General features: G+C 40.7%; 1 protein-coding gene across 1 annotated transcript in view; it reads right to left on the bottom strand.

Moving 5' to 3' along the window:
• The window catches only part of jak3 (Janus kinase 3 (a protein tyrosine kinase, leukocyte)), a 191,114-nt gene that overhangs the window by 103,202 nt on the left and 61,681 nt on the right, over positions 1-26,231 (bottom strand). The window contains exons 3-5 of the mRNA XM_039767079.1: positions 21,378-21,501; positions 19,019-19,136; positions 372-517 (exon numbers count right to left, since the gene is read on the bottom strand). Coding sequence (XP_039623013.1) covers positions 372-517; positions 19,019-19,136; positions 21,378-21,501 — 388 coding nt within the window. The remainder of the gene's footprint in view (positions 1-371; positions 518-19,018; positions 19,137-21,377; positions 21,502-26,231) is intronic.

Raw genomic sequence — 26,231 nt, 5'->3', positions numbered from 1 at the left:
ATAACGGATTCCAAATTATCTGCTAATACACCTATCTTGGTATCATCTGCAAACTTAACCAGCTTGTTCCTTATATTCCTATCTAAATCATTTATATTTTTTAAATATACAGTAGCAGCAGCACTAGCACTGACCCCTGCTGGCCGCCACTCTTAACATTGGCCAATTCTGATGAGGTTCCTCACACCATCACCCTCTGCTTCCTGTGTCTGAGCCAATTCTGCACCCATCTAAAAACATCACCCTGAACTCCCACTTCTTTTAACTTGATGCCCAACCTCTCATGTGGCACCTTATCAAATGCTTTCTGAAACCGAGCTTAAGATTAAAAAAATCATGGCTCTCGTGCTCACATGCCGTATACTCCGTACCTGATTTCCTTGCAGACATCCTGAAGATTCTGTTTGCTCTCCTTGGCAATCCTCAGCATATCCAGGATGGCCATTCCCAAACACTCATCATGCATTTTCAGGCTGGGGCAGACTTCTGGATGTCCATGGATGAAGTCGCTCCGAGACTGAAAAAAGGAAAAGCGAAAGTTAATTGTGAGTACACAATGGCCAGTGTCGACCTCTGGAAAGGATTTAGGCGTTTATGCTGCCACTCCATTTACATCGTCTAGACTGGTGGTCTCCAACTCTGGTTCTGGAGGGCACCAGTGGTACAGCTTTTCATTTTAACCCTTTTCTTAATTAGTGGCCTGTTTTTTCCTGCTAATTAACTTCTTTTCAATTAATTTTATTTGATTTGCTCTTGAAGACTCAAACCCCTTAATTGCTTATTTTTCCTTAATTAGCAGTTAAACAATAATGAGATACAAAATGAGCCAAAACAAACTTGTGTCCATCATACAATAGCTGAACATAAAGAAAGGTGAAGGTCTCAGGAATGTTGATCTGCTCAGGACCTCAAAACATTTGAACAGAAAAGAGAAAATCGGCAATTACAAAAATGTCTGCTATTGGCATCACGAGAGCAGAAACAAGCCATGGAATTAAAGAACGGGTTTATTAACGACAAGACTCATTAAGCAACTGGTTGGAGTGAAATTGGTTGTCGTTTGAGGCCCTGACTTAGTTGGTCTTCTGCTGGCTCACTCACTTCACATTTCATTTCTGTTTAAGGAAAGAAACGAAGCAATTCAGAGGAACGATCACGGGAACAAATATTACAAAAGCAAGTCAGTTAAAATGAAAGGTAAAGGAGTTAATTAGCAGCAAAAACAGGTCACTAAGTAAGTCGAGGGTTAGAATGAAAATCTGCAGCCACTGCGGCCCTCACTGGTCTAGACATTGTGCAGAAGTAATTAAAAAGGTAAATAAAATATTTAGTTATGTTATATAAATCGTTTGTAGTACTAGGGTGTTGTACCGTGTTGGCCATTATGGAGGTAGTGAGAGATTAAGCAAAATGACACCTTTTATTGGCTAACATGAAAGTTTACATGCCAGCTTTCAAGGCAACTCAAGCCCCCCTTTCAGATGATTACATCTTGCATGAAATGATTGGCAAAAATTGAAACAACGCGGGTATTAGAAACAAACTTGATCCATTAGGTTTGAAAGTTAAGACAGAGGTAAAGAACTTAGGGTTAATTATTGACTCTGACTTAAACTTTAAATCACATATTGATCAGATAACTAGGACAGCATTTTTTCACTTGTGAAATATAACAAAAGTCAGACTTCTTATAACATTGGAACACTCTGGACAAGAACAGGGCATTCAACCCAGCAAAGCTCGCCAGTCCTATCTACTTCTTTCTTCCAAAAAAACATCAAGTCGAGTTTTAAAAAAGTCCCTAACGTCTTATTGTCTACCACACTACTTGGTCGCTTATTCCAAGTGTCTATCGTTCTTTGTGTAAAGAAAAACTTCCGAATGTTTGTGTGAAATTTCCCCTTCACAAGTTTCCAACTGTGTCCCCGTGTTCTTGATGAAGTTATTTTAAAGTCACCGTCTCGTTCCACTGGACTAATTCCCTTCATAATTTTAAACACTTCAGTCAGATCTCCTCTTAATCTTCTTTTGTTTAAACTGTAAAGGCTCAGCTCTTTTAATCTTTCTTCATAACTCATCCCCTGTAGTCCTGGAATCAGCCTAGTCGCTCTTCTCTGGACCTTTTCTAGCACTGCTCTGTCCTTTTTGATAACATTGCACGATGCTGAAAAATGAGTTCACGCTTTTGTTTTCAGTTGACTAGATTACGGTAACGCACTCCTCTCAGGACCACCCAAAAAAGACATCACTCAGTTGTAATGAGTGCAGAATGGAGCTGCTAGAATCTTAACTAGGAAAAGAAAATCTGAGCACATCACCCCATTCTTAGCGACACTACACTGGTTACCTGTGCCATTTAGAATTGACTTTAACTCTTTTAGGGCGGATGTCGACAGGAGGGGTTGAGGGCGCATGTCGACTAAAGTCGACATCCAGGGATAGAGGGCGATAATCAGCTGTTAATGGCGACAAATCTCACTCTCACGTCACAGGCATTCCCTCTGTGCTTGGAGGAATGCTAGACTTGTTGACTCGGCAACTAATCCTTGCGTGTGCGTGAGTTGCGAAATGTAAACAATGGCAAGATGGCATCGATATGTGATGAGGGAGCGAAGTGAGTGCAGAAAAGAAAACACTCGGCAGACAATGTTTTGCGCATTATCGCAGAGTCGGACTCTGATTTTTCAGAATCGGATTTTATTGACAGTGATCAGGAGATCGAGCAAGAGAGTGAGAAGCTGGCATCAGCTGATCAAACACCAGCCGATGCCACGCCAGCGGATCTGCTGCCAGTTGAGTGCCTTTATGCAGCCGATGCATCTACGGCAAGGTTCGCGTGGGATAAATACACAGACATTGATCCGTTGATAGCCGATCTGGCTGCTGGACTTCACAAGACGGCATGGCTTGCTGTTGGACACGACAGATCACCAGCTACTGTACTTCAGGCTGCTTTCTCCTGATGCTGACGAGACAAACAGGTAGGCAGAGAAATTTTTGGAATCACGGGCTGCGTTTGCATCACATTCTCGTTTTTCAAAGTGTAAACCCACAACAAAAGACGAGATGAAGCGTGCTGTGGTATTACAAATAAAGATGGGACAGAACTGGTGATATAACTTCAGGGAGCATTGGTCCAAACGTGCTTTGTCCCCTGGTGGCTTTGGACAGGTTATGCAGCATGGTGATAGGTACGTGCTGCTGCAAAGTTTTATTCACTTCTGTAATAAACAGAAGCAAATCCCATGGGGTGAGCCAGGCTATAATGCCATGCATAAAGTTCATAAAGTTTCAGAAGATGAAAAGAGATGACAATACGGTTTTCATACGGGCAGAAAACTTGGTGGCAGTGGAATGGCACGATGGCAAAAGGGTGACTTGTCTCTCTATAGTACGCACTAAGAGTATATGTGAGAAAGTGCAGCAACAGACAATTGAAAAGTAGGCACCAAAGCAACACGTATTGTAAGCAGTGCAATGTGGCAATGACTGAGATTGGCTGCTTTGAGCGACATCAGACTTTGCTGTGTAAAATGTATGTGATATGTATGTGAAATCATAGAGTATGTAGGCTCATACAACATGCAAGACAGTAACATTTGTCAAAAGTAAATATTTTTTGTTGATTTGATATGTTAAACAATTGCTTTGTTGTTCTTTTTTAAAAAAATGTTAGTTTTTGGAACAATATTCAGCCCTGGGAGATAAGAAACAAACAAAAAAAAAAATTAGCCCTAAAAGAGTTAAAATCCTGCTTATGGTTCACAAAGCCTTCAATTATCTACTCCATCCTGTATCTCAGAATGTCTGTCACCTTACACTCCAAATCGTAACCTTAGATCTTCAAATGAGGGTCTGCTCAGAATTCCAAGAGCTAAACTTAAAAGAAGTGGTGAGACGGGCGGCCTTCTGCTATTATGCACCTAAAATCTGGAATAGCCTGCCAATAGGAAATCACCAGGCTAATACAGTGGAGCACTTTAAAAAACTGCTAAAAACTCATTACTTTAACATGGCTTTCTCATAGCTTCGTTTTAGTTTAATCCTGATGCTCTGTATATTCATTTAATTATCATTATCATTAATGGTGGCTCTGTAATCCTTACTAACCCCTACTTTCTCTTCTGTTCTTTTTCCGGTTTTCTGTGGTGTTGATCTGCGCCACCACCACCTAATCAAAGCACCGTGATGTCCCTACATTGACAGATTGAATGCCAGAGGTCCACATGACCATCATCATCTAATTCTTCCACGTCAAGCCTGTAAACCATAGGGAGGTAGAATGGCCAGTGGGGGGTCAGAATGTTTCACAGCAGAAGGATATCAAGAGTGTCCAAATACTAAAAGGTCAGTATGGGACTTTCAGTTCTTCTCTCCATGCACACTCGTCTTTACAGGTAAGTGACTTGCATGTATAAAAGTTCTGTTTTTAGAGGTGGTTGAGGCCGTGTGGAAGATCCCAGGGGGCTGCCTGGTGTTAAGGAGTCTGACAACTTGGGGTTAAAAACTCTCCTGCAGCCTGGCAGATCTTGCTCTGATGCTGCAGTATCTTCTCTTGGATGGCAGAAGTGTGAAAAGTCCATGTGAGGGGTGTATGGGGGTCCTGCTCAATGCTGCAGCTCTTTTGCGGACACTGCATTTGTAAAATATGTCCTGTAGTGAAGGGAGAGGCACCCCAATAATGTTCTCTGCCGTCTTCACTATCCTTTGCAGGTGCTTGCGGTTGGATATGCTGCAGTTACCATACCAGACAGTGATGCGGCTGGTCAGAACACTCTTAATGGTGCCTCTGTAGAACATGGAAGGGGGAAGACTTGCTCGCTTCAGCCGCCTCAGGAAGTGTCGTCTCTGCTGGGCTTTCTTAATTAGTGATGAGGTGTTATGTGTCCACGTAAGTTCTTCAGTTATGTACACACCGAGGAACTTGGTACTCCTAACAGTCTCCACATCTAAACCGTTGATGCTGAGTGGGATGTGGGCAGGATGTGATTTTCTGAAGTCCACAATTATCTCTTTTGTCTTGTCAACACTGAGAGATGGATTGTTGTCTTCACACCATGCCGCCAGCCACTCCACCTCATCTCTGTATGCGGTTTCATCATCCCTGCTTATCAGTCCCAGCAATATATACAGTCATATGAAAAAGTTTGGGATCCCCACTTAATTCTTTGGATTTGTGTTTCTCATTGGCTGAGCTTTCAAAGTAGCAACTTCCTTTTAATATCTGACATGCCTTATGGAAACAGTAGGATTTCAGCAGTTTATTGGATTAACAGAAAATATGCAATATGCATCATAACAAAATTAGACAGGTGCATAAATGTGGGCACCCCAACAGAAATATGACATCAATACTCAGTTGAGCCTCCTTTTGCTCCTTTGAGCCTCTTGACGCTGTCCTCCTATAGCCTCTGATGAGTGTCTGGATTCTGGATGGAGGTATTTCTGACCTTCTTCATACAAAATCTCTCCAGTTCAGTTCAATTTGATGGCTGCCGAGCATGGACAGCCTGCATCAGATCATCCCATAGATTTTCGATGATATTCAAGTCAGGGGACTATGATGGCCATTCCAGAACATTGTACTTCTCCCTTTGCATGAATGCCATCAGTCCAAAGCACTTTGTTCCAAAATGAATCTGGTTTGTCTAAATGAGCATTTGAGTACAACAAGCGACTCTGTTTGTGGCGTGAGTGCAGAAAGGGCTTCTTTCTCATCACCCTGCCATACAGAAGTTCTTTGTGCAAATTGTGCTGAATTGTAGAACGATGTACAGATACACCATCTGCAGCGAGATGTTCTTGCAGGTCTTTGGAGGTGATCTGTGGGTTGTCTGTAACTATTCTCACAATCCTGCTCATATGCCTCTCCTGTATTTTTATTGGCCTGTCAGACCTGAGTTGGTTTAACAGCAACTGTGCCTGTGGCCTTCTATTTCCTGATTCCATTCCTTACTGTTGAAACTGACAGTTTAAACCTCTGAGATCGCTTTTTGTAGCCTTCCCCTAAACCATGAGACTCAACAATCTTTGTTTTCAGATCTTTGGAGAGTTGCTTTGAGGATCCCATGCTGTCTGTTACTCTTCAGAGGAGAGTCAAAGGGAAGGAAGCACAACTTGCAATTGACCACCTTAAATACCTTTGACCACTCATGATTGGACACTCCTGTCTATGAAGTTCAAGGCTTAACGAGCTCATCCAACCAATCAGCATTGAGCAGTGACAGGCATTCAAATCAGCACAATGATAAGGGGACCCTCATTTTTGCACAGCCAGTTTTTCACATTTGATTTAATTTCATACTAAATAGTATTAAATACTGTGTCACTAAAAATATTTGTTCGGAAAACACCCCAGTACTCAGATGATCCTTGGAAATGAAAGACGTACCGCTGTTATCTTTTTTGTTGAAAGTAGAGGAAATTATTATGCAGGCTGAGAGGGGTTCCCATACTTATTCATATGACTGTACTTATAGCCCCTCAACTCCGGAACTCTCTTTCTCAGTCTCTCCGAGTTTGCTCCTCTTTCTGCACTTTTAAATCTCAACTGAAAACTTTCCTCTTCTATAAAATTTTGTCATCTGTGTAATTTTTTTTTCTTTTACTCTGTATGTAGAGTGACCTTAGGTTTTTGAAAGGTGCTCAATAAATGTAACTTATTATTAATATTAGTATTATTATTTATGGACAACTGCAGAGTCTGCAGGAGAACTGCCTCGATCCTCAGGGACCCCATCCACCCCCAACACGAACTGTTCACACTTCTACCCTCAGGCAGGAGGTACAGACGTATGAAATGCAGGACGTCCAGGCTAAAGAACTCTTTCTTCCCCAAGGCTATTAGACTCCTAAATAACTGACTGGAGTTCATAACCGTGGTTCACCTCATTCTGTCTTCCTCACACAACTGTATTTGACTTGTCCATCACACCCCTACCTGCATATTACACTTTATACTTCTATTATGTTTTAATACTTTATGCTGCCTCTGTTACTTATTATCAATTTTCTCCTTATTATTTATGTTTATCTTTATACGTTGGTTTGTTAACCATTGGCATTTGGTGTGGACAGCAAAGAAAGAATTTCATCCATTATCATCCAACCTGCTACATCCTACCTACAGGTTCATGGGGGGTCTGCTGGAGCCAATCCCAGCCAACACAGGGCACAAGGCAGGAAATAAACCCCAGGCAGGGCGCCAGCCCACCTGAGGGTACACACCAAGGAGAATTTAGGATCGCCAATCCACCTGACCTGCATGTCTTTGGACTGTGGGAGGAAACCCATGCAGACACGGGGAGAACATGCAAACTCAACGCAGGGAGGACCTGGGAAGCGAACTCAGGTCTCCTTACTTCGAGGCAGCAGTGCTACCCACTGCGCCACCCTGAAAGTACAGAGAAACGTGTTTCCTTACTGTGCACATGACAATAAACTTTGAACATCTGGGTTCCACTGCACAGCTCGGGTCACCATGGTGTAAAGAAGACAAGAGCAGAACTAGGCCGTGTGTCTTATGACCACCGTGTGTTATACATTTACTAACATGTTTGGAATTCTTCTGTAACAATTTATGTCTTACTATAGTTTGTATGGGTCATGTGGTCCATGTCTGGCATTACTTTTCAGCTAGGATTCTCTTTTAAAGCAGCTAAAAATAATTATTATCTTTAATCGATGCCAGCTTGTCTTTCTCTGGCGGTGGCCATTTTGAGTAGGGGTTGCCACAGCGTTACCATGAAAGTCACTCAGTGGTTTGTAGTGCTGACGGCAGTGTGATGAAACATTGATGTCGTGCACGTCTTGGTCGTCCTAGTTCACAGATAAAAATAATAAATGAAAAGGGTTGCTGTGGTTGTGGTTAGAATTTAGGATTCATTTCTCAACAGTTGTGACCCGCTGGGCTGGCTACTTTGAGCAGATGTTTAAAGCTGACCCTCCGGCTGGGACGTTGGATATCTCTGTGTCTGCGGTTCTTGAGGCGGATCCTCCAGTTAGCTGTGAACCCCCCAGTCTCACTGAGATGGCACAGGTGGTGAACCAGCTGAGGGTAGAGAAAGCTACAGGGATCTCTAGTATCAGGAGTGAACTTCTCCAGGGTTATGGTAAGGCCGTCCTCCTGGCATTGTAAGTAATCTTTGGTTCCATTTGGGAGACGGGCATCATCCCAACTGACTGGAAAATGGGACTTGTTTGTATCTGGAAAGGGAAGGGTGATCACCTGGGGGATAACGCTGCTCTCGGTGCCGGGTAAAGTCCTTGCTAGGGTCATCCTAAATAGGATCCGTGATCACTTGCTCACCTACCAGAGACCAGAACAGTTTGGTTTTGACGCCAGTCTTGAGTTGTGTGGGACCTAATGAAGATCTTCACAGTTCTCACAGCTTATTGATAAAGAATTCAATCAGTTAAATGATGAATCAGACACGTGAGGACTTCTAGAGGAAATGTTTGGGAACTTCGTGGAACTCGGCAAAATGAATTCAAGTCAAAGGAGTAAAAGGAACTGTGCTAGTTTTAAGTGGATTATAATGGTGCAGTGGTCTTTTAAGTTTGCCTGAAGATTACAGAAGCAGCCGACAACTACGCCAAATCGATTATTGTAACCAAAAATGTGATCTGAGCTGTGAGGCAGCAGTGCTAACCACGGTACCACCGTGTCTCAAACAACCAATGATTCAGACAGAAGGAATACCACAAACAAAACAAAGCAAACGGTGACTAACTAGTAACAAGTAAATAAAATGGAGATCATTGCGCTCACAGAGTTCTAATCTTGGGGCACACATTGGCCGTGACACGAAGCGGCACTAAGGACTGGCCTAACCCATTGTGTAAAGTCAGCCTTTCTTGTTTCTAATTTAGCCATGAAGATGCTTTGCACAAGAAGATAGAAATAGATATTATAATAATAAATTATTATTATTTATTATTCTGACTCAGGGAGGGGGAGGCCAGGGCTCCTGTAAGCCTTGTTTTGCGACTGTAATTGCAGCACATGGCTAATTATGTAGGCACATGGTGCTGCGTGAGACACAGAGGAGCGCACAGGAATCAGCGTTATATATCTGGTGGCAGGACTAATAAGATTCTCATTATGGTCCTCTAATGTATCCCTCAAATTAAAATACTGCAGAGGTTTGCTTTTTTTAATTATTTTGGGGTACAAGTGTATTGTGCAAAATATTAGCCGTGTATGAGCAAATTGGGCATTGATCTTGCAAACCATGTGCTTGAGAGTGCAGTGCATGGCCTCTGCAGCCTTATGATGGCAAAGCATCATGGGTGTTGGAAAAAGATGTTTGTCTAAACCAATCACATGACGAATTTCCAGGGAAAAAAAGGTGAACAAAGTATATTTGACACGTACTGTATATTTGTTCTTACTTTCCTGCTAGTACTACTTGCATGAAATTAGACAGATAGGGTTTTATAAAGCAGCATCTGCTGGCAGAGAGAGGAACTGCACACTGCCCATAATTATAAAACATGAAGGGTACAACAATAAGAATAAAACACAACATGAAGTAATAAGAACACTGCAACAGTCAGTAAAACATTGTATTGCTAGTATTAATGGGAAAAAAATAAAAATATACAAGTACTGAATATGATAGATAGATAGATAGATAGATAGATAGATAGATAGATAGATAGATAGATAGATAGATAGATAATGAAAGACTATATTAAAATTATAATAGATAGATAGATAGATAGATAGATAGATAGATAGATAGATAGATAGATAGATAGATAGATAGATAGATAGATAGATAGATAGATAGATAGCGTAGTTGGCAGGATTAGATAGCTAGTTGATAGAAAGACAGATAGATTGATTAGCAGGATTAGACAGACAGATAGTGTAGTTGACAGGATTACATTAAGAGTGTAGTTGGCAGGGATAGATAGATAGTTAGATATGAAAGGTACTATATAATAGGGATAGACAGACAGACAAGGTACTATATAAATGATAGATAGATAGATAGATAGATAGATAGATAGATAGATAGATAGATAGATAGATAGATAGATAGATGTAAAAGGCTCTATATGCATAATCATATTCACTTTGAAAATCTTTGAACATAACATTTAAATTTTTAGTTGGAAACTTGACATCAATACCTCATTGTTTATCGTTTAGGTTTTATTTCTCTTTTTGGTGAAACTTGTAACTGTTGCCATTCTTTAAATGTCTACAGGAGGTAAACTTTCATTTCCTTCCTTTCATTGAATTACCTTTTTTATAGTCTCTGAAGTGACCCTAACTAAGGAAGGAAGCCAGCAGTAAGTTTCAAGTTCTGTGATTTCCTTTTTTAAAACCTTGCTGTTTTTTTTGTTTGTTTGGTTTTTTTTTGCTTGAAGTCCTGGGGATGGCTGCTACTAAGCTTGTTTGCTCTCACAGTCTGAGTTATTGTGGACCTGCCAAGCTCTTGACTTATCAATGTGGAGAGATTTGAAAGGCACACATTCACTCCATCAATCAAACATTTTACTATTAAGGGGAAGAAGTGCCGGTTGTCTGCCTACACTTCTGCTTGCTGTGCTTGTTGACAGCCTTTGATCAAAAAAGAAACCACGATCAAGGAGCTGAACGCTTTCATCAACTTGCCGTTATCTGAACATTATCTGCACTGTTCATCCATTCAGTCTTTCTCTTGTGTTCATGAGGTTTGGAGTTGATTCCTGCAGCATGGAATGTTGGGTTGGGTCAATAACTACTCCTGAGCACCATAATAGAACATCAGTATATACAGTCATTACCAGGGGAAGAAGGGCACACCTACTCTTAAGTGGTCACTGACAACCCTTAGCTCACATGTCTGATGTTGTCACATTTTGGGTACAAAGTTGCACAGCAAATACTCTGAAAAGTCTACAGATCAGAATAGATAGATAGATAGATAGATAGATAGATAGATAGATAGATAGATAGATAGATAGATGTGAAAGGCACTATATATTAGATAGATAGATAGATATTTTTTCACAACAAAAATATGGTTCCAATATGACATGATATGAAAGGCACTATATAACACAGAGACTGATTTATTTGTCCCAAGGGGAAATTCAACAATTTGCTTGCAGCGTCACAGATGGAATTTCTATCATCCACAGGTGATGTTGAATTAACTCTTCCCATTCCATTGCTCTACAAATGACTAGGTGGGGCTGGCTGATTTTTTCACCTTATAAGCCCCCAATCAGAGGTTCCAAAGTTCAGTCCTTGGAGACCCCTTGGCTGCAGGTTTCTGTTCCAAGGAGTTTCACAGTCATTGTGCTCTTCCTGCTATGAATGGATGTCATTCATCAGTGAGTTTGCCTTTTTCCTTTGCTTATTCTAAGAAATTCTGAATTATCCTGACCTTGCAATGCTAACAGTTCCTTATTTTAACCTTCCTGTATGTAAAGTTTCTCCATTAATGGTAATAAAATGCTGACTTCCTAGAATGCTTAGTGCTGCACTCACTCGTCTGCTCATCTGTAACAAATGGATCTCAGTGAGTGAAAAGCTGAAAATCTCAAGCGACTCTACGGCTCCCCCTTTCAGCACTCAGTGTTCAGTGCAACTAAGGGAACAAACTCTGCAGAAAAAATGGTTCATTAAATAGCAAATGGCAAAAGAAACATAAGCATTTAAAACTTTGGCAAAGAATACAAATCTTGATGAATTTCTCAGAAGTCTTTGTGAGGGAGACCTCTAAACTATGAGGTACTGAGTTTAAACACTGCTGCCCTAAACATTTATTCATCAGTCTTCCTCACCAGCTGCAGTTTTGCTTGTCTTCTCCTCACTGGCCATCTGACCACGGCACACGTGATCATATCAGACATTTGCCGTTTTTGGTGTTAAACAGTAAAGAGTAACACACCCAGGTTTCTTCCATTCCACTTGTTTAAAAACTGTTGTTTTTTCTTCTACCACGTGGTGACACATTGAGTTATACTTATGTGTGAAATCTGCAATAGCAGTAAACGTTGTTGTGGTTGATGCTGAATTCTGAACAAAATGTGAAATACATAAGAACACCGAGATCTCGCTGGCCAGACTCTTCTAAAAAGTGAAATCACAAAATATTCATGTCAAGGGCTCAAAAAAGCTGAGTTGTGCAATTAATTCCACTGTGGCCTACCACAAAACTCGCTTCCTTTTTTTCAGTATTAACCTAAATCGAATTGCGCTCATTTGCTTTCTTTCCTGTTAAATAACTCCATGGCATCACCGATGTCACACTGAGGTGACACGAAAGGCCCCGGTGTGGGGCAGGGGGGAGGGGGGTGGTATGGGGCACTCAACATCACCGTTAACAACTTCACTCCTGTGGTGGACAGAGCTGTTTCTCTAAAGTGACTGTGGAAAGAAAAGGTTTGTGAAGCCTTTGGAAATATCTGGATTTCTGTAGAATAGGGGTCCCCAACTCCGGTCCTGGAGGGCCCCAGTGGCTGCAGGTTTTCATTCTAACCCTTTTCTTAATTGGTGACCCGTTTTGGCTGCTAGTTAACTCTTTTTCCTTTCTTTTTAATTGACTTGTTTTTTAAGATATATTTCCCTTGATCATTCCTCTGAATTGCTTCATTTCTTTCCTTAAATGACACCCAAACAGAAATGAAATGTGAGGCGAGGGAGCCAACAGAAGACCAACTCAGTCAGGCCCTCAAACTCCAACCAATTTCACTCCAAACCAGTTGCTTCATTAGGCATCGAGTCTTGTTGTTAATTAAACTCGTTCTTTAATTCCATGGCGTGTTGCTGCTCTTATTGCACAATACCAGACATTTCCATAATTATTGATGTTCTCTTTTCTAAGAGCCCTGGTAAAATGTTTAGCACTCTCTGTATCCGGAAAGCCACCAGCATCTACATGGATTCCACTCAGCTATGCACACAGTCTATTTGAACTGTTTCCATACGCCAAATGCTTCAGAGCCTTTCCTGTAGGGATCACGCCATTAAGAAACGGTTTTATCCCAAGAGCTACAAACGCACTCAATCAGTCCATCAGGTGATCCCGGTAGAACTGTTTGTACTTAGAATTACAATCACTTCACTGTAAACTTACACTCCAACTGTAATATTGCACATCTTGATCCAATTTATGAACCATTTGCACTGTCTGCACTGTATGTACATGTATGCTGTACTAATGCTTTCATATTGTATATTTTTATTGTATTATTATTCTTATTTTCATTTTTTAATGATTTTGTAGGAAAATAAGTTAATTGAGGTGTTGCTTATTGAATCTCATTGTACCATACAATGACAATAAAGGAATTCAATCCAATTCAATAGAAGAGAGCGCGTATTTAAAGATTATGATCGGCTTCTAAGTTGATTCCGATTTCCAAGAGCTATCCTCTTGGCACTGTGTGCTGTTAGAATATTAGGATGTATATTTTGTGATATATGGCTGGCAGTTTATCCTGGCCAATACCCCCACGCCGCCAGATGGAGTCCTTCTTGTAACATGGAGGTGCCCCAAGTTCCAGCAGGGCATCATGGATATTGGAATTTAACATCACAGCCCTACTGGATACCATGGGGGCCGCTGCAGGAAGGCATGATGAATTTTATTATAGCCCGGAAATACTTTCTAGTCATGGGAACGGAAATAATAAAGTACATCCAGGCTGAAGAAAAGAAGGAGTTTTCACCTGTCCGGGTCAAGGACTATAAAGGACTCCGGGAAACCCCAGCAAGCTGAGCTGAGTTGGGAGGAAGGGTGATGAAGCGTCTGGGAGTGGAGGATTGTATTATTGATTGTGTAGTGTGATTATTGTGGAGGTGCTTGGTGCACATTATTGAATTATTAAATTCATTTCTTGGACTTTTACCTTGTGTCAGACATGTTGTCTAAGGGTTCAGGGGTCGACAGCACCCCCTATCTGTTACAATTTGTTATCATTTTTATGATGAAATGCATTAAAGTGTGTCTCTATAAATTATTAACTTCAATTAAATAATGTATACTGTTAATAATTAAAATGTGGGGACACAGTGATTCAGGGGTAGCGATAGTCCAGGGATTGTTTGTGACTTGCTCACTATGCTTGCTGGGACTGGTGCGACCCTGGATGGATCCATCCATCGATCCATTTTCCAACCCGTTGAATCCGAACACAGGGTCACGGGGGTCTGCTGGAGCCAATCCCAGCCAACACAGGGCGCAAGGCAGGAACCAATCCCGGGCAGGGCACCAACCCACCACAGCCCTGGATGGATGGATGAAATAATTAAACAATTATTATGAAGATTTTTCAAAGTTCTTTAAAAGTTTAGAAGAATCAGCATCCTAAGCTTGTAGATGTTTTTTCATTTATTACAGACGCTTATTGTGCGGTGATTGGTTACATGGAGAAAGAAAACAGAAGGACAGGAATTGGGGTTTGGTACGTTTGACAGATACAGTGCTGCTGCATTAAATTATTCCATCCAGGGTCATGTGCGTCACAGCAAGCATACAGCACGAGGCTGGCACAATCCCAGGACAGGGTACCAGTTCATCGTTACCACTGCACCCGCCACATATTTAATACATGCTTTAATGCATTTCATCATGAAAATGATATCAAGTATCCATGTAAGTATTCTAAAATGTTCAGAGAGCTGCAATATCATGAACGTAATGTATTCTGTGTGGCGATCACTGCCTGCACACTCCTGTCTGTGTAAGAGAAAGCCAGTTAAAGAAGCCCATAGTGATTAACGACTGGGTCAGGAAACACGTAGAATATGAAGCACTTAACGTGCTACTTTAGTTACAATGGGATTTGAAAAACTCTAATAAATGAACTCTTTTAGGGCGGATGTCGACTTTTGTTGACAGGAGAGGTTGAGTGCGCATGTCTATATCTAAGATGTCTAAGTCGACATCTAGGGGTAAAGAGCGACAATCAGCTGTTAATGGTGACAAAACTCACTGTTATGTCACAGACTTTCCCTCTCGTCTTGGAGGAATGTTAGACTCATTGACTCGGCATCTAATCCTTGCGTGTGTGTGAGTTACGAAATGTAAACAAAGGCAAGATGGCATCGACATCTCACAAGGGAGTGAAGCGAGTGCAGAAAAGAAAATACTCAGCAGATGATGTTTTGCGTATTATCGCTGAGTTGGACTCTGATTTTATTGACAGTAGGCAGGAGATCGACGAGAGAGTGAGGAACAGGCATCAGCTGATCGGCTGCCAGCTGAGCCCATTCGTGCAGCCAATGCACTTACGGCAAGGTTCGTGTGGGAGGAATACACAGACATTGATCCGTGGGAGCCAAACTGGCGATCGAATTTGACAAGACAGCATGGCTTGCTGTTGGACACGACAGATTATCAGCCACTGGACTACTTCAGGCTGCCCTCTCCTGTTGCTGCCTTTCAGCTACTGTCAGACGAGACAAACGGGTATGCAGAGCAATTTTTTGAATCATGAGCTGCGCTTGTACGGCATTCTCGTTTTTCAAAGTAGAAACCCACAACAAAAGACGAGATGAAGGGCGTTGTGGCAGCATTACAAATTGAGATGGGACTAGACTGGTAATATAACTTCAGGGAGCGTTGGTCCAAACGTGCTTTGTCCCCGGTGGCTTTGGACAGGTTATGCCACGTGATGATAGGTATGCGCTGCTGCAAGGTTTTATGCACTTCTGTGATAATCAGAAGCAAATCCCAAGGGGTGAGCCTGGATATAAATCCCACTTATAAAGTTCAGCCCCTGCTTGACATTGTGGAACCGACATATAAACAATTTTATCAGCCTGGCCGTGATTTGTCTGTGCACGAATCTATGATAGAATAAAGGGGACACCTTTTTTTCTGCCAATATATGCCAGACAAGCCCACAAAGTATGGCATAAAGGATTTTGTACGGGCAGAAGCAAACACTGGTTTCTATACATGAAAGTATTTCTTTCAAAGAGAGAACTGTCCCTTGACAAGTCAGGTTGTGCTGGAGCTGCTTCAGGGCTATGAACATTTGGGTCATGTTGTGTACATGGGCAATTTTTATACATGCCCAGAATTGTTCATGGAGCTACAGAGCAGGGGAATTGGAGCTTGTGGCACAGGGAGGGTAAACAGGAGATACAGGCCTTCACAGGCTGAAGATGAAAAGAGGTGACAATATGGTTTTCATGCAGGCGGAAAACTTGGTGGCAGTGGCTTGGCACGATATCAAACAGGTGACTTGCCTCTCTACAGTGCACACTAAAGATATATGTGAGAAAGTGCAGCAACAGACAATTGAAAAGGAAACCCCAGTGTAACTCATATTGTAAGCAGTGCAATGTGGCAAGGCATGCAATTGGCTGCTTTGAGCGAGATCAGACTTTGCAAGGACTGTGTATGTGAAATCATATTGTATGCAGGCTCATACAACATGCAAGACAGTAACATTTGTCAAAAGGAAATATTCTTTGCTGATTTGATATGTTAATTAATTGCTTTGTGCTCTTTTTTTTAAAAAAAGTTAGTTTTTGGAAAAATATTTAGCCCTGGGAGCAAAGAAACAAAACAAAAATGAGCCCTAAAAGAGTTAAACATCGATTTAAAAATGATGCTTATGATGTTCTACTTTAACAACAAACTAAACTACAAGATTAAAGTGGAAATGTCGACATTTCAACTTTAATCTTGACATAAACCCTTTTTTTCTTCAATTTGTCACTAATACGCTTCCAAATGACACTTAGACATTCGTTTTTTCACATCAGTTTTGACATCTGACCACTTCTTTTTTATACGTGCTTTTACCCTTGTCTTTTAACAAAACATGGAAAGGAAGGGGCTATTTATATTGATTTGCATATTCAAATATGCATAATTCTGGGAGGAGTCGTGGTGGGGCTGTTGGCGTATGAATGTGCATTACAATTCATGCTAATTGGGATTAATAAAGGGAAAGTGTGTGGAACTTTGCTTATGCAGTTTTATGCATCTGAATTTTGTTGTGTGATCACACATTTCTATTTTACGCCATGTTTCAGTGTGAATTCTATGCACAGTGTTATACACTCACCTAAAGGATTATTAGGAACACCTGTTCAATTTCTCATTAATGCAATTATCTAATCAACCAATCGCATGGCAGTTGCTTCAATGCATTGAGGGGTGTGGTCCTGGTCAAGACAATCTCCTGAACTCCAAACTGAATGTCAGAATGGGTAAGAAAGGTGATTTAAGCAATTTTGAGCGTGGCATGGTTGTTGGTGCCAGACGGGCCGGTCTGAGTATTTCACAATCTGCTCAGTTACTGGGATTTTCACGCACAACCATTTCTAGGGTTTACAAAGAATGGTGTGAAAAGGGAAAACATCCAGTATGCGGCAGTCCTGTGGGCGAAAATGCCTTGTTGATGCTAGAGGTCCGAGGAGAATGGGCCGACTGATTCAAGCTGATAGAGGAGCAACTTTGACTGAAATAACCACTCGTTACAACCGAGGTATGCAGCAAAGCATTTGTGAAGCCACAACACGCACAACCTTGAGGCGGATGGGCTACAACAGCAGAAGACCCCACCGGGTACCACTCATCTCCACTACAAATAGGAAAAAGAGGCTACAATTTGCACAAGCTCACCAAAATTGGACAGTTGAAGACTGGAAAAATGTTGCCTGGTCTGATGAGTCTCAATTTCTGTTGAGACATTCAAATGGTAGAGTCAGAATTTGGCGTAAACAGAATGAGAACATGGATCCATCATGCCTTGTTACCACTGTGCAGGCTGGTGGTGGTGGTGTAATGGTGTGGGAAATGTTTTCTTTTCACACTTTAGGCCCCTTAGTGCCAATTGGGCATCGTTTAAATGCCACGGGCTACCTGAGCATTGTTTCTGACCATGTCCATCCCTTCATGACCACCATGTACCCATCCTCTGATGGCTACTTCCAGCAGGATAATGCACCATGTCACAAAGCTCGAATCATTTCAAATTGGTTTCTTGAACATGACAATGAGTTCACTGTACTAAAATGGCCCCCACAGTCACCAGATCTCAACCCAATAGAGCATCTTTGGGATGTGGTGGAACGGGAGCTTCGTGCCCTGGATGTGCATCCCACAAATCTCCATCAACTGCAAGATGCTATCCTATCAATATGGGCCAACATTTCTAAAGAATGTTTTCAGCACCTTGTTGAATCAATGCCACGTAGAATTAAGGCAGTTCTGAAGGCGAAAGGGGGTTAAACACCGTATTAGTGTGGTGTTCCTAATAATCCTTTAGGTGAGTGTACATGAGGTCCCGTGTACTCAACTCTTCTTCTTTCATCTCGCCGACACAATGAAGACTCCATGGGATACAACTGTCCCTTCCTTAACTTTAACGCATAATTTCTTAAATTCGTGTTGTCTGAATTTGGGTCAGCAAGAGTCGAGATTCACAGCAGTATTTAATGGGAAAGGGGCGAGGACAGTTTGAGGAATGTCTAGCGATGGTTCGTCACTGGAATTTCAAGCAAACGGCATTGCTTCTGTTACGACCTGCCACAGCAATTCTCCAAGGGCAACCAACCAGTGCCTCCTGGGATGACAGTCAGTACCGATTATCAAAAGGGGAAATGGGATGGTGGTCTGCATCAATTCTTCCGGCCACTATGTTGACAGTTGGTGGTAATACTGGGCCTTGAATACACAAGAAGGGCAAAATTGGGTTGCGAGAAAAAAATTCTTAAGGACCACTGCTTTAATTGACTCCACAGAAACATGCCCTCCTATGCTTCAATGCTATGGGGACTCCAAACGAGGAACAGATTTACAGGAAACTAAAATATGCACTGGGAAGAATTTGTGATATAAAATACTGGCAGCAGAATCGGGCCATCAAACTAAATGACCCACTCCATTAAAAATGACAACTGCTTCACACATGCATGTGAGTATTTTACTGTACTTTGTATATTCATGACCTTTAATGACCAATGATAACGATGGCCTTCAGTTGCTGCAGGGTTTGCTGAATAGACGATCAAGTGAAAAATGGCAGGCCACGCAGAGACGAGGCTCCTTACCTGAGCAAACAGGTAGTTGATGACATTGCAGTCCAGGATGGCGCTGAGCCGGCTCTTAGAGAGACTGTATCGATGGGAGCGTCTGTTATCCTTGCCATACCAATTCTGGAAGAAAAACCTTTAAAAAAAGAGAAGAAAAAGGACAATAAATAAATAAATAAATTTCACAACTCAGGGCAAAAAAGCCATTGATTAAAATAGCAGGACATAATAGGCTTTTGAGTGCAGTTGTGAATGTTTTGTGAAAAAGAATCGGCATGTCTACAAAACAGATGGATTCTGTTCACCTTTTAATATGACAATAGGCAATTACAGTTTCTTAAATTCGTGTTGTCTGAATTTGGGTCAGCAAGAGTCGATATTCACAGTAGTATTTAATGGGAAAGGGTCAAGGACAGTTTGAGGAATGTCTAGCGATGGTTCATCACTGGAATTCGTCATTATCATATTACAAATATTGTGGCCTTTTGGGGGCACCTCACATCTTAATCTGCAGACACAAGTGACAACAACTCAAGTCCTGGGTTTGAATGAATTTTGATTTTAACCAGAAACCAGGTTTATTTCACAACAGTGCAATTCTTCTTATTTTTCTTTTCCTCTTTCAACCATCCCCAGGCAATTATTGTCTTCCTCACCCGTCTCTCCTGATTCCAACTTGCCAGGGTGAGGTGGAGCAGTTCCTTTTTAGCCCAGACCTGGGGGTATTTCGGGTGCCAATGATATTGTAACCTTGAAACACTTCTCAGTCAAATGGGACATTTCTTGGAACTGGAAGCCTCCCACCTGGTCGATCTCCCTAGCAGCACCTTAGCACCTCCAACAGGGTTGCCCATTGGGACTACAAGTTCCATTCTGTATTGCAGGAGTACAAACAGGACTCCCACTAAAGGCATGATGCCACCCAGCACACTGGGGGAGCATTTGGCACTAAGAGGCAGCCTCCCTGAGTCCTTGCATTATGGCATCTTCCCAATCGGGAAAGAAAATAATGACCTCCTAACAATGTTATCTGTTCTTCAAGTAAGTCTCAATGAATGACATGTTGCTTGAAAATTTCATCATATCTTTCTGCTTTAATGGTGTCTTTGTAGATATCACAGGCACTGAGACACAGTAGGTTTTCATTTCTGGATCATGGGTTAAGCGCCGGTGAATGCTCAGGTTCACCCTAGCTAGGTGATATCACAACAGACGCTGGCTTTTGAACCTGATGCTGATAACAACTTGGATGCTCCTTTTGGCCCAGAGAAGGCAAAAGCTGCTTTTTCCAAAAACCATTGGAAATGTTGACCCATTGGATCACAAAACATGACTCCGCGGTCTGACTTTCCATTTCAGATGAGAATGAGAATGAAAAGTTGGTGGTCCTTCTGGACAGTAAAGCCTACACAGTAAAGTCTTAACTGCTATCTGTGAATGATGTGGTGAATGGTGATGACTGACAGTCTTTGAATGGACAATCCTCAGTTTTTGAACTGCAGTCTGGTTATATTAAATTTTCATTATTTTGCTCAAATGAACCAGAATGAAGTAAATTTAAAGGACTTTAATTATGGACAATGCAAGGGTCCTTTCTTGTACAACCTTCTAGTATTATACTAGTAAATTATAACCTCAGAGTCTCTGTGTTAAGAACATACATAAGAACATAATACAATTGACAAACGAGAGGAGTCCATGCAGTCCATCAGCTAATAGCTAAGCTGTAGCCTGGAGACCAAAACCGCTCACAGGACTCCCGATGAGGCAAAACAAATGGAACCAACTGAATCTAAGACTGTTGTAAGCTGCTTGAATAAAGGTGTCAGACAAATACATTAAAAATAAATCAATAAATAGCCCAAGTGTTTTTTGAACATTAATGGCCACAGGTGGCACACTTTCAAGCTCACAGTTTTCTGTTTGAGAAGAACAGAACTGATACTTCCGGGAAAAATCGTTTTCCTGTGGCACCCCACTTGTGTTTTACTTGTTAAAGAATTCAGTCATTAGTGATGGTTTCTCAAAGACCCAGAGACACACTGCTCAATGTGTGCTGTTTTCAGGTTCTTCCCTGGCATTCCGGACTCTTTCGTCATTCCAAAGATGTTCAGTTTAAGTTATCTAATGCTGTTAAAACTGGTCCAGTGGAAATGAGTTTGTTTTGGGGTGTAAGAGTGTCACCTGTGAGAGAGACTGGCCTTCAGTTTAGGACTGGCTACTGCTACGTGTTCAATGTGGCCACAGTAGACTTGGTCCTGCACACATCAAATGACTGATTCTCATGTCTCTTCTTTCTCCCGATCCTTTACTTACAGCCCTGACATATTCGTTCTTATAAACAGAACAATATAAACAAAAAAGCAACGACTTTTACCTGACTCGGTAGTGAACCAACAGGTCCCCTGTCTCCTCTGTGTTGAAGATGTAATTTGGGTGAAACCAGAAAGTGAAGTCCTCCGAAGCCAAGGAGAAGAGATTGTGATAAACTGGGAGAATCCCTGAAACACAATGAAGGTAACAGGTCAGCTCCTGCTTTCAGTCTTTGGAATAACCACAAGGGCACTACATAATGCAGAAGGTGGAAGGGAAACTTGGATTTTTATTTTAATTCTGTTATTGAAGTATGATTTACAATGGTACATTACATAAACAACAGTAAAAACAATTAAATGGTTTACAACAAACATAATAGAGAGAAAAAATGATCCCATTTATTTGTATTAATGTTTATTTAATTTATTATGTACATTTTACTTTGTGTTTATTTGTAAAGGGGAATGGCCTAGGTCAAGTCCCATGTGCTTTGTGGGTGGTTCCCCAAGGGGTGAGGCCAACTGCCAGTCACGCCAGGATTGGCCCTATTAATGGGAGGGTCTTCCAAAGTTCCTGGCGATTCATTTCAAACACCCTATGGAGTGGAGAGTTACTTGTTTATTTACGGTGCCTTTACAATTGCTTTTGTGATTTTATTTTATTTATCTATCTTTTATATAATGCCTTTCACATCTATCTATCTATCTATCTATTATATAATGTCTTTCATATCTATCTATCTATCTATTATATAGTGCTTTTCATGTCTATCTATCTATCTATTATATAGTGCCTTTGATATCTATCTATCTATCTATCTATCTATCATATAGTGCCTTTCATGTCTATCTATCTATCTATTATATAGTGCCTTTCATGTCTATCTATCTATCTATAATATAAAGCCTTTGATATCTATCTATCTATCTATCTATTATATAGTGCCTTTCATGTCTATCTATCTATCTATCTATCTTGCTTCTAACTCACAGATCCAGCATCTCGGGTTCAAATCCTGCACCTTGCTCCTGCCTGTGTTCAGGTTCTCCATGTTCTACTCCCAAATCCAACAGGAGGTCCAGAGAGGACATGGGTAGAAAAAAATAATAAACTATGAGCACAATTTATAATGTGTGCTCAAGTTTTAAATAAAAAGTTACCTTGATTTAGTTCATTTGAGTGCATGCCTGAATTAAAGTTTTCCCGTCTATTTAGTTAATTCGTGTGCATATTCGTATTAAAACGTTCCCTCAATTTAGTTAATTGTGCACGTTTAAGTTAAAACACTATCTCGATTTAGTTTGTTCATTTGCAAGTTTTAATTAAAATTGATTGTGGGTTACTTCATTCATATGCATGTTTTAATTAAATGTTATCTTGATTTGGTTTGTCCGTATGCTCATTTTAATTCAAATGTTCCCTTGATTCAGTTAATTCATTCAAATGTTTTAATTAAAATGTTATTTTAATTTAGTGAATTCATTTGCATATTTTATTTAAATATTCCCTCAATTCAGTGAATTTGCACATTTTAAGCAAAATGTTTCTTACTTTAGTTCATTTGTACATATGTTTTAGTTAAAGATTCCCTCGATTTAGTACATTTGTGCGCACATTTAAATGAAACCTTAAATTGATTTAGTAAGTTCATCCGCACATTTTAATTAAAATATTTCTTTAGTTTAATTACTTCATGTGCACATTTAAATGAAAACATTCTCTTGATTTAATTTAGTTGATTCATCTGCACACTTTAATTAAAATGTTCCCTTTATTTAATTATTTCATGTGCACATTTTAATATATTCTCTCGATTTAATTTAATTAATTTGTCCGCACATTTTAATTAAGATGCTCCTTAGTAATTTTTGCACACTTTTTAATTGATGCTTTCTCTTGATTTAGTAAATTTGTAAACATGTTTTAATTATAAGTTAAGTTGATTCGATTAATTCAGCCGCACGTTTTAAAGCAAAATGTTCCAATGATTTACAGTAGCTAATGTGCGCTCTTGCACTCGGCATAGCCCTGCTGTTCTTGTTGTTGTGCACAGACAGCCTAATGGATGGCCGCATGGCCGTTGTTGGATGCACACAAAGTGTGCACAAATTACATCAATGAAGGGAACACTTTACATAAAATGTGGGAACTAATTACATAAATTGATAGGAAGTATGTGCGTACGAATTGTAAATATTTCCTTTGAATTACTTATTTTTTATACCCATATGTCCTCTTAAGGTCTCTGAAATATTTGGTGACTAGAGTTGATGTGCGAAATTCACTAAAGCATTTCTCACAGCATATTTGCTGGGTTACCGGCGACCTCGTTTGCCACCTTATTTCCCCTAACAATTTGCTGTGTGGCTAACTTAGGCAAAATGATTTTTTCCCAGTTCCCCATGATGTGGCCAGCGTGACAACACCACAGAGTTATAGCAGCCAATGTGGGTTGGAGACGTTACTACCGAGTTCTGCACTACCTGACAGATTTTACATTTATTCATATGCAGAAGTTTCACACATGTGGACTGTAAGTGTGATTTACCTCACATGTTATGGTGCTGGCTGATCTGCTTTGCATGTTTATGATTAATTTACAGCATACACATGCATGGGTGATGTCAGTACTAGACAGACTCAGAAGTTTGTGATGCCCACCTACCAATAGATCTGCTCCTAGAAGCTAATTTATATGCAGCACACTTGCTACTATTGCTTTTTGATAATTGTTGTTGTCATTTATTTATTTATTACTATCTATTTCAAATTATTGCTATCTATTCATGTACCTATTATTTATTTATCTATTTATAGTATAATATAGTATACCGTGTTCCCCTGAAAGTAAGGCCTAGCAGTAATTTCTGATGTACCACTAATATAAGCCCTCCCTCAAAAATAAGACCTACACCTAATCCACCATTTTTGCATCTGTCCTGAGAACTGCCATACAGTAATCCCTCCACGATTTCGGGGGGTTTGCGTTCAAGAACCCTCCTCGATAGATGAAAATCCACGACGTAGAGACCATATGTTTGTATGGTTATTTTTATATATTTTAAGCCCTTAGAAACTCTCCCACACTGCTTATAAATATTCTCCGCACAGTTATACAGTAAACCCTCGTTTATAGCGGTTGATCCGCTCCAGCCAGATAAATAAATTTCCAAGAAGTAGGATTCTTTATTTATAAATCTAATATTTTCACAGTTAGAGCATTGAAAACCCGTTTACAACCTTCTAAATACGTATTTTACTATTATTGGAGCCCTCTAGACATGAAATAACACCCTTTAGTCAAAAGTTTAAACTGTGCTCCATGACAAGACAGAGATGACAGTTCTTTCTCACAATTAAAACAATGCAAACATATCTTCTCTTCAAAGGAGTGCGCGCATCAGGAGCAGAGAATTTCAGAGAGAGAGAGTATAGCAAACAATTAAAAATCAATAGGGCTGGTGTGCTTTTAAGTATGCAAGCACGGCACAATGAAGGGATCAATGTGAAGGTAGCCTTTCGGCATTTTTTTACAGGCGCGTCCGTATCTTCTAAGCAAACAGCCTCTGTGCAAACAGCCCCTCTGCTCACCGTCAGAAGCAGATAATGGGGTCAATCATACGCCTCCCTGATGGTATTGCATGATGGATAAGTATCTGCCTGTATTTCTCGCAGATAGTGAGACACAGAGAAAAGCAAACAATGAAAAATCAATACGGGCTGTTAGAGCTTTGAAGTGTGCGAAGCACCGCGCGGGAAGCATATCGTATATCATTGAGGAGTTTTATTTAATACGTAATACGTGCTCTGATTGGGTAGCTTCTAAGCCATCTGCCAATAGCATCCCTTATATGAAATCAACTGGGCAAACAAACTGAGGAAGCATGTACTTTAAATTAAAAGACCCATTGTCCACAGAAATCCATGAACCAGCGAAAAATCTGTGATATATATTTAGATATGCTTACATTTAAATTCGCGATGGAGTGAAGCCGCGAAAGTCGAAGCGCGATATAGCGAGGGATTACTGTATTTATCATAGAAGCTGCCCTGGTTACAAGGTAAAGCGCTTTTACAAGTACAGTAATCCCTCCTCGATCGCGGGAAACCCCCCGCGATAGATGAAAATCCGCGAAGTAGAAACCATTTGTTTGTAGTTATTTTTATATATTTTAAGCCCTTATAAACTCTCCCACACTGTTAACATTATTAGAGCTCTCTAGACATGAGATAACACCCTTTAGTCAAAAGTTTAAACTGTGCTCCATAAGACAGAGATGACAGTTCTTTCTCACAATTAAAAGAATGCAAACATATCTTCTCTTCAAAGGAGTGTCTGCATCAGGAGCAGAGAATGTCAGAGAGAGAGAGAGAGAGAGCGCTCGCTGAGAAAAGCAAACAATCAAAAAATCAATACGTGTGCTTTTAAGTTTGCCGCGGCATTTTTTAGAGGAGCGTCAGTATTTTCTAAGCAAACAGCCCCTCTGCTCACATCTCCTCCGTCAGGCGCAGAGAACGTCAGAGAGAGAGCGAGATTAAAGCAAACCATCAAAAAATCAATAAGTGTGCTTTTGGAAGCACCGCGATAAAGCGGCATTTCTTAGAGGTGCCTCCATATCCACTGAGCAAACAGCTTCTGTGCAAACAGCACCTCTGCTCACAGCCCCTCCGTCAGGCGCAGAGAATGTCAGAGAGGGTGAGAGAGAGGCAGAGACAAGCAAACAATCGAGTACCGCGCGGGAAGCATATCTTATAGCATTGAGGAGTTTTAGTTAATATGTAATATGTGCTCTGATTGGGTAGCTTCTAAGCCATCCGCCAATAGCGTCCCTTGTATGAAATCAACAGGGCAAACAAACTGAGGAAGCGTGTAGCATAAATTAAAAGACCCATTGTCGGCAGAAATCCGCGAACC

Source organism: Polypterus senegalus, chromosome 10 (assembly GCF_016835505.1).
Source record: "Polypterus senegalus isolate Bchr_013 chromosome 10, ASM1683550v1, whole genome shotgun sequence".
Classification (NCBI taxonomy): domain Eukaryota; kingdom Metazoa; phylum Chordata; class Cladistia; order Polypteriformes; family Polypteridae; genus Polypterus; species Polypterus senegalus.
This window is presented reverse-complemented; position numbering and strand designations above follow the sequence as displayed.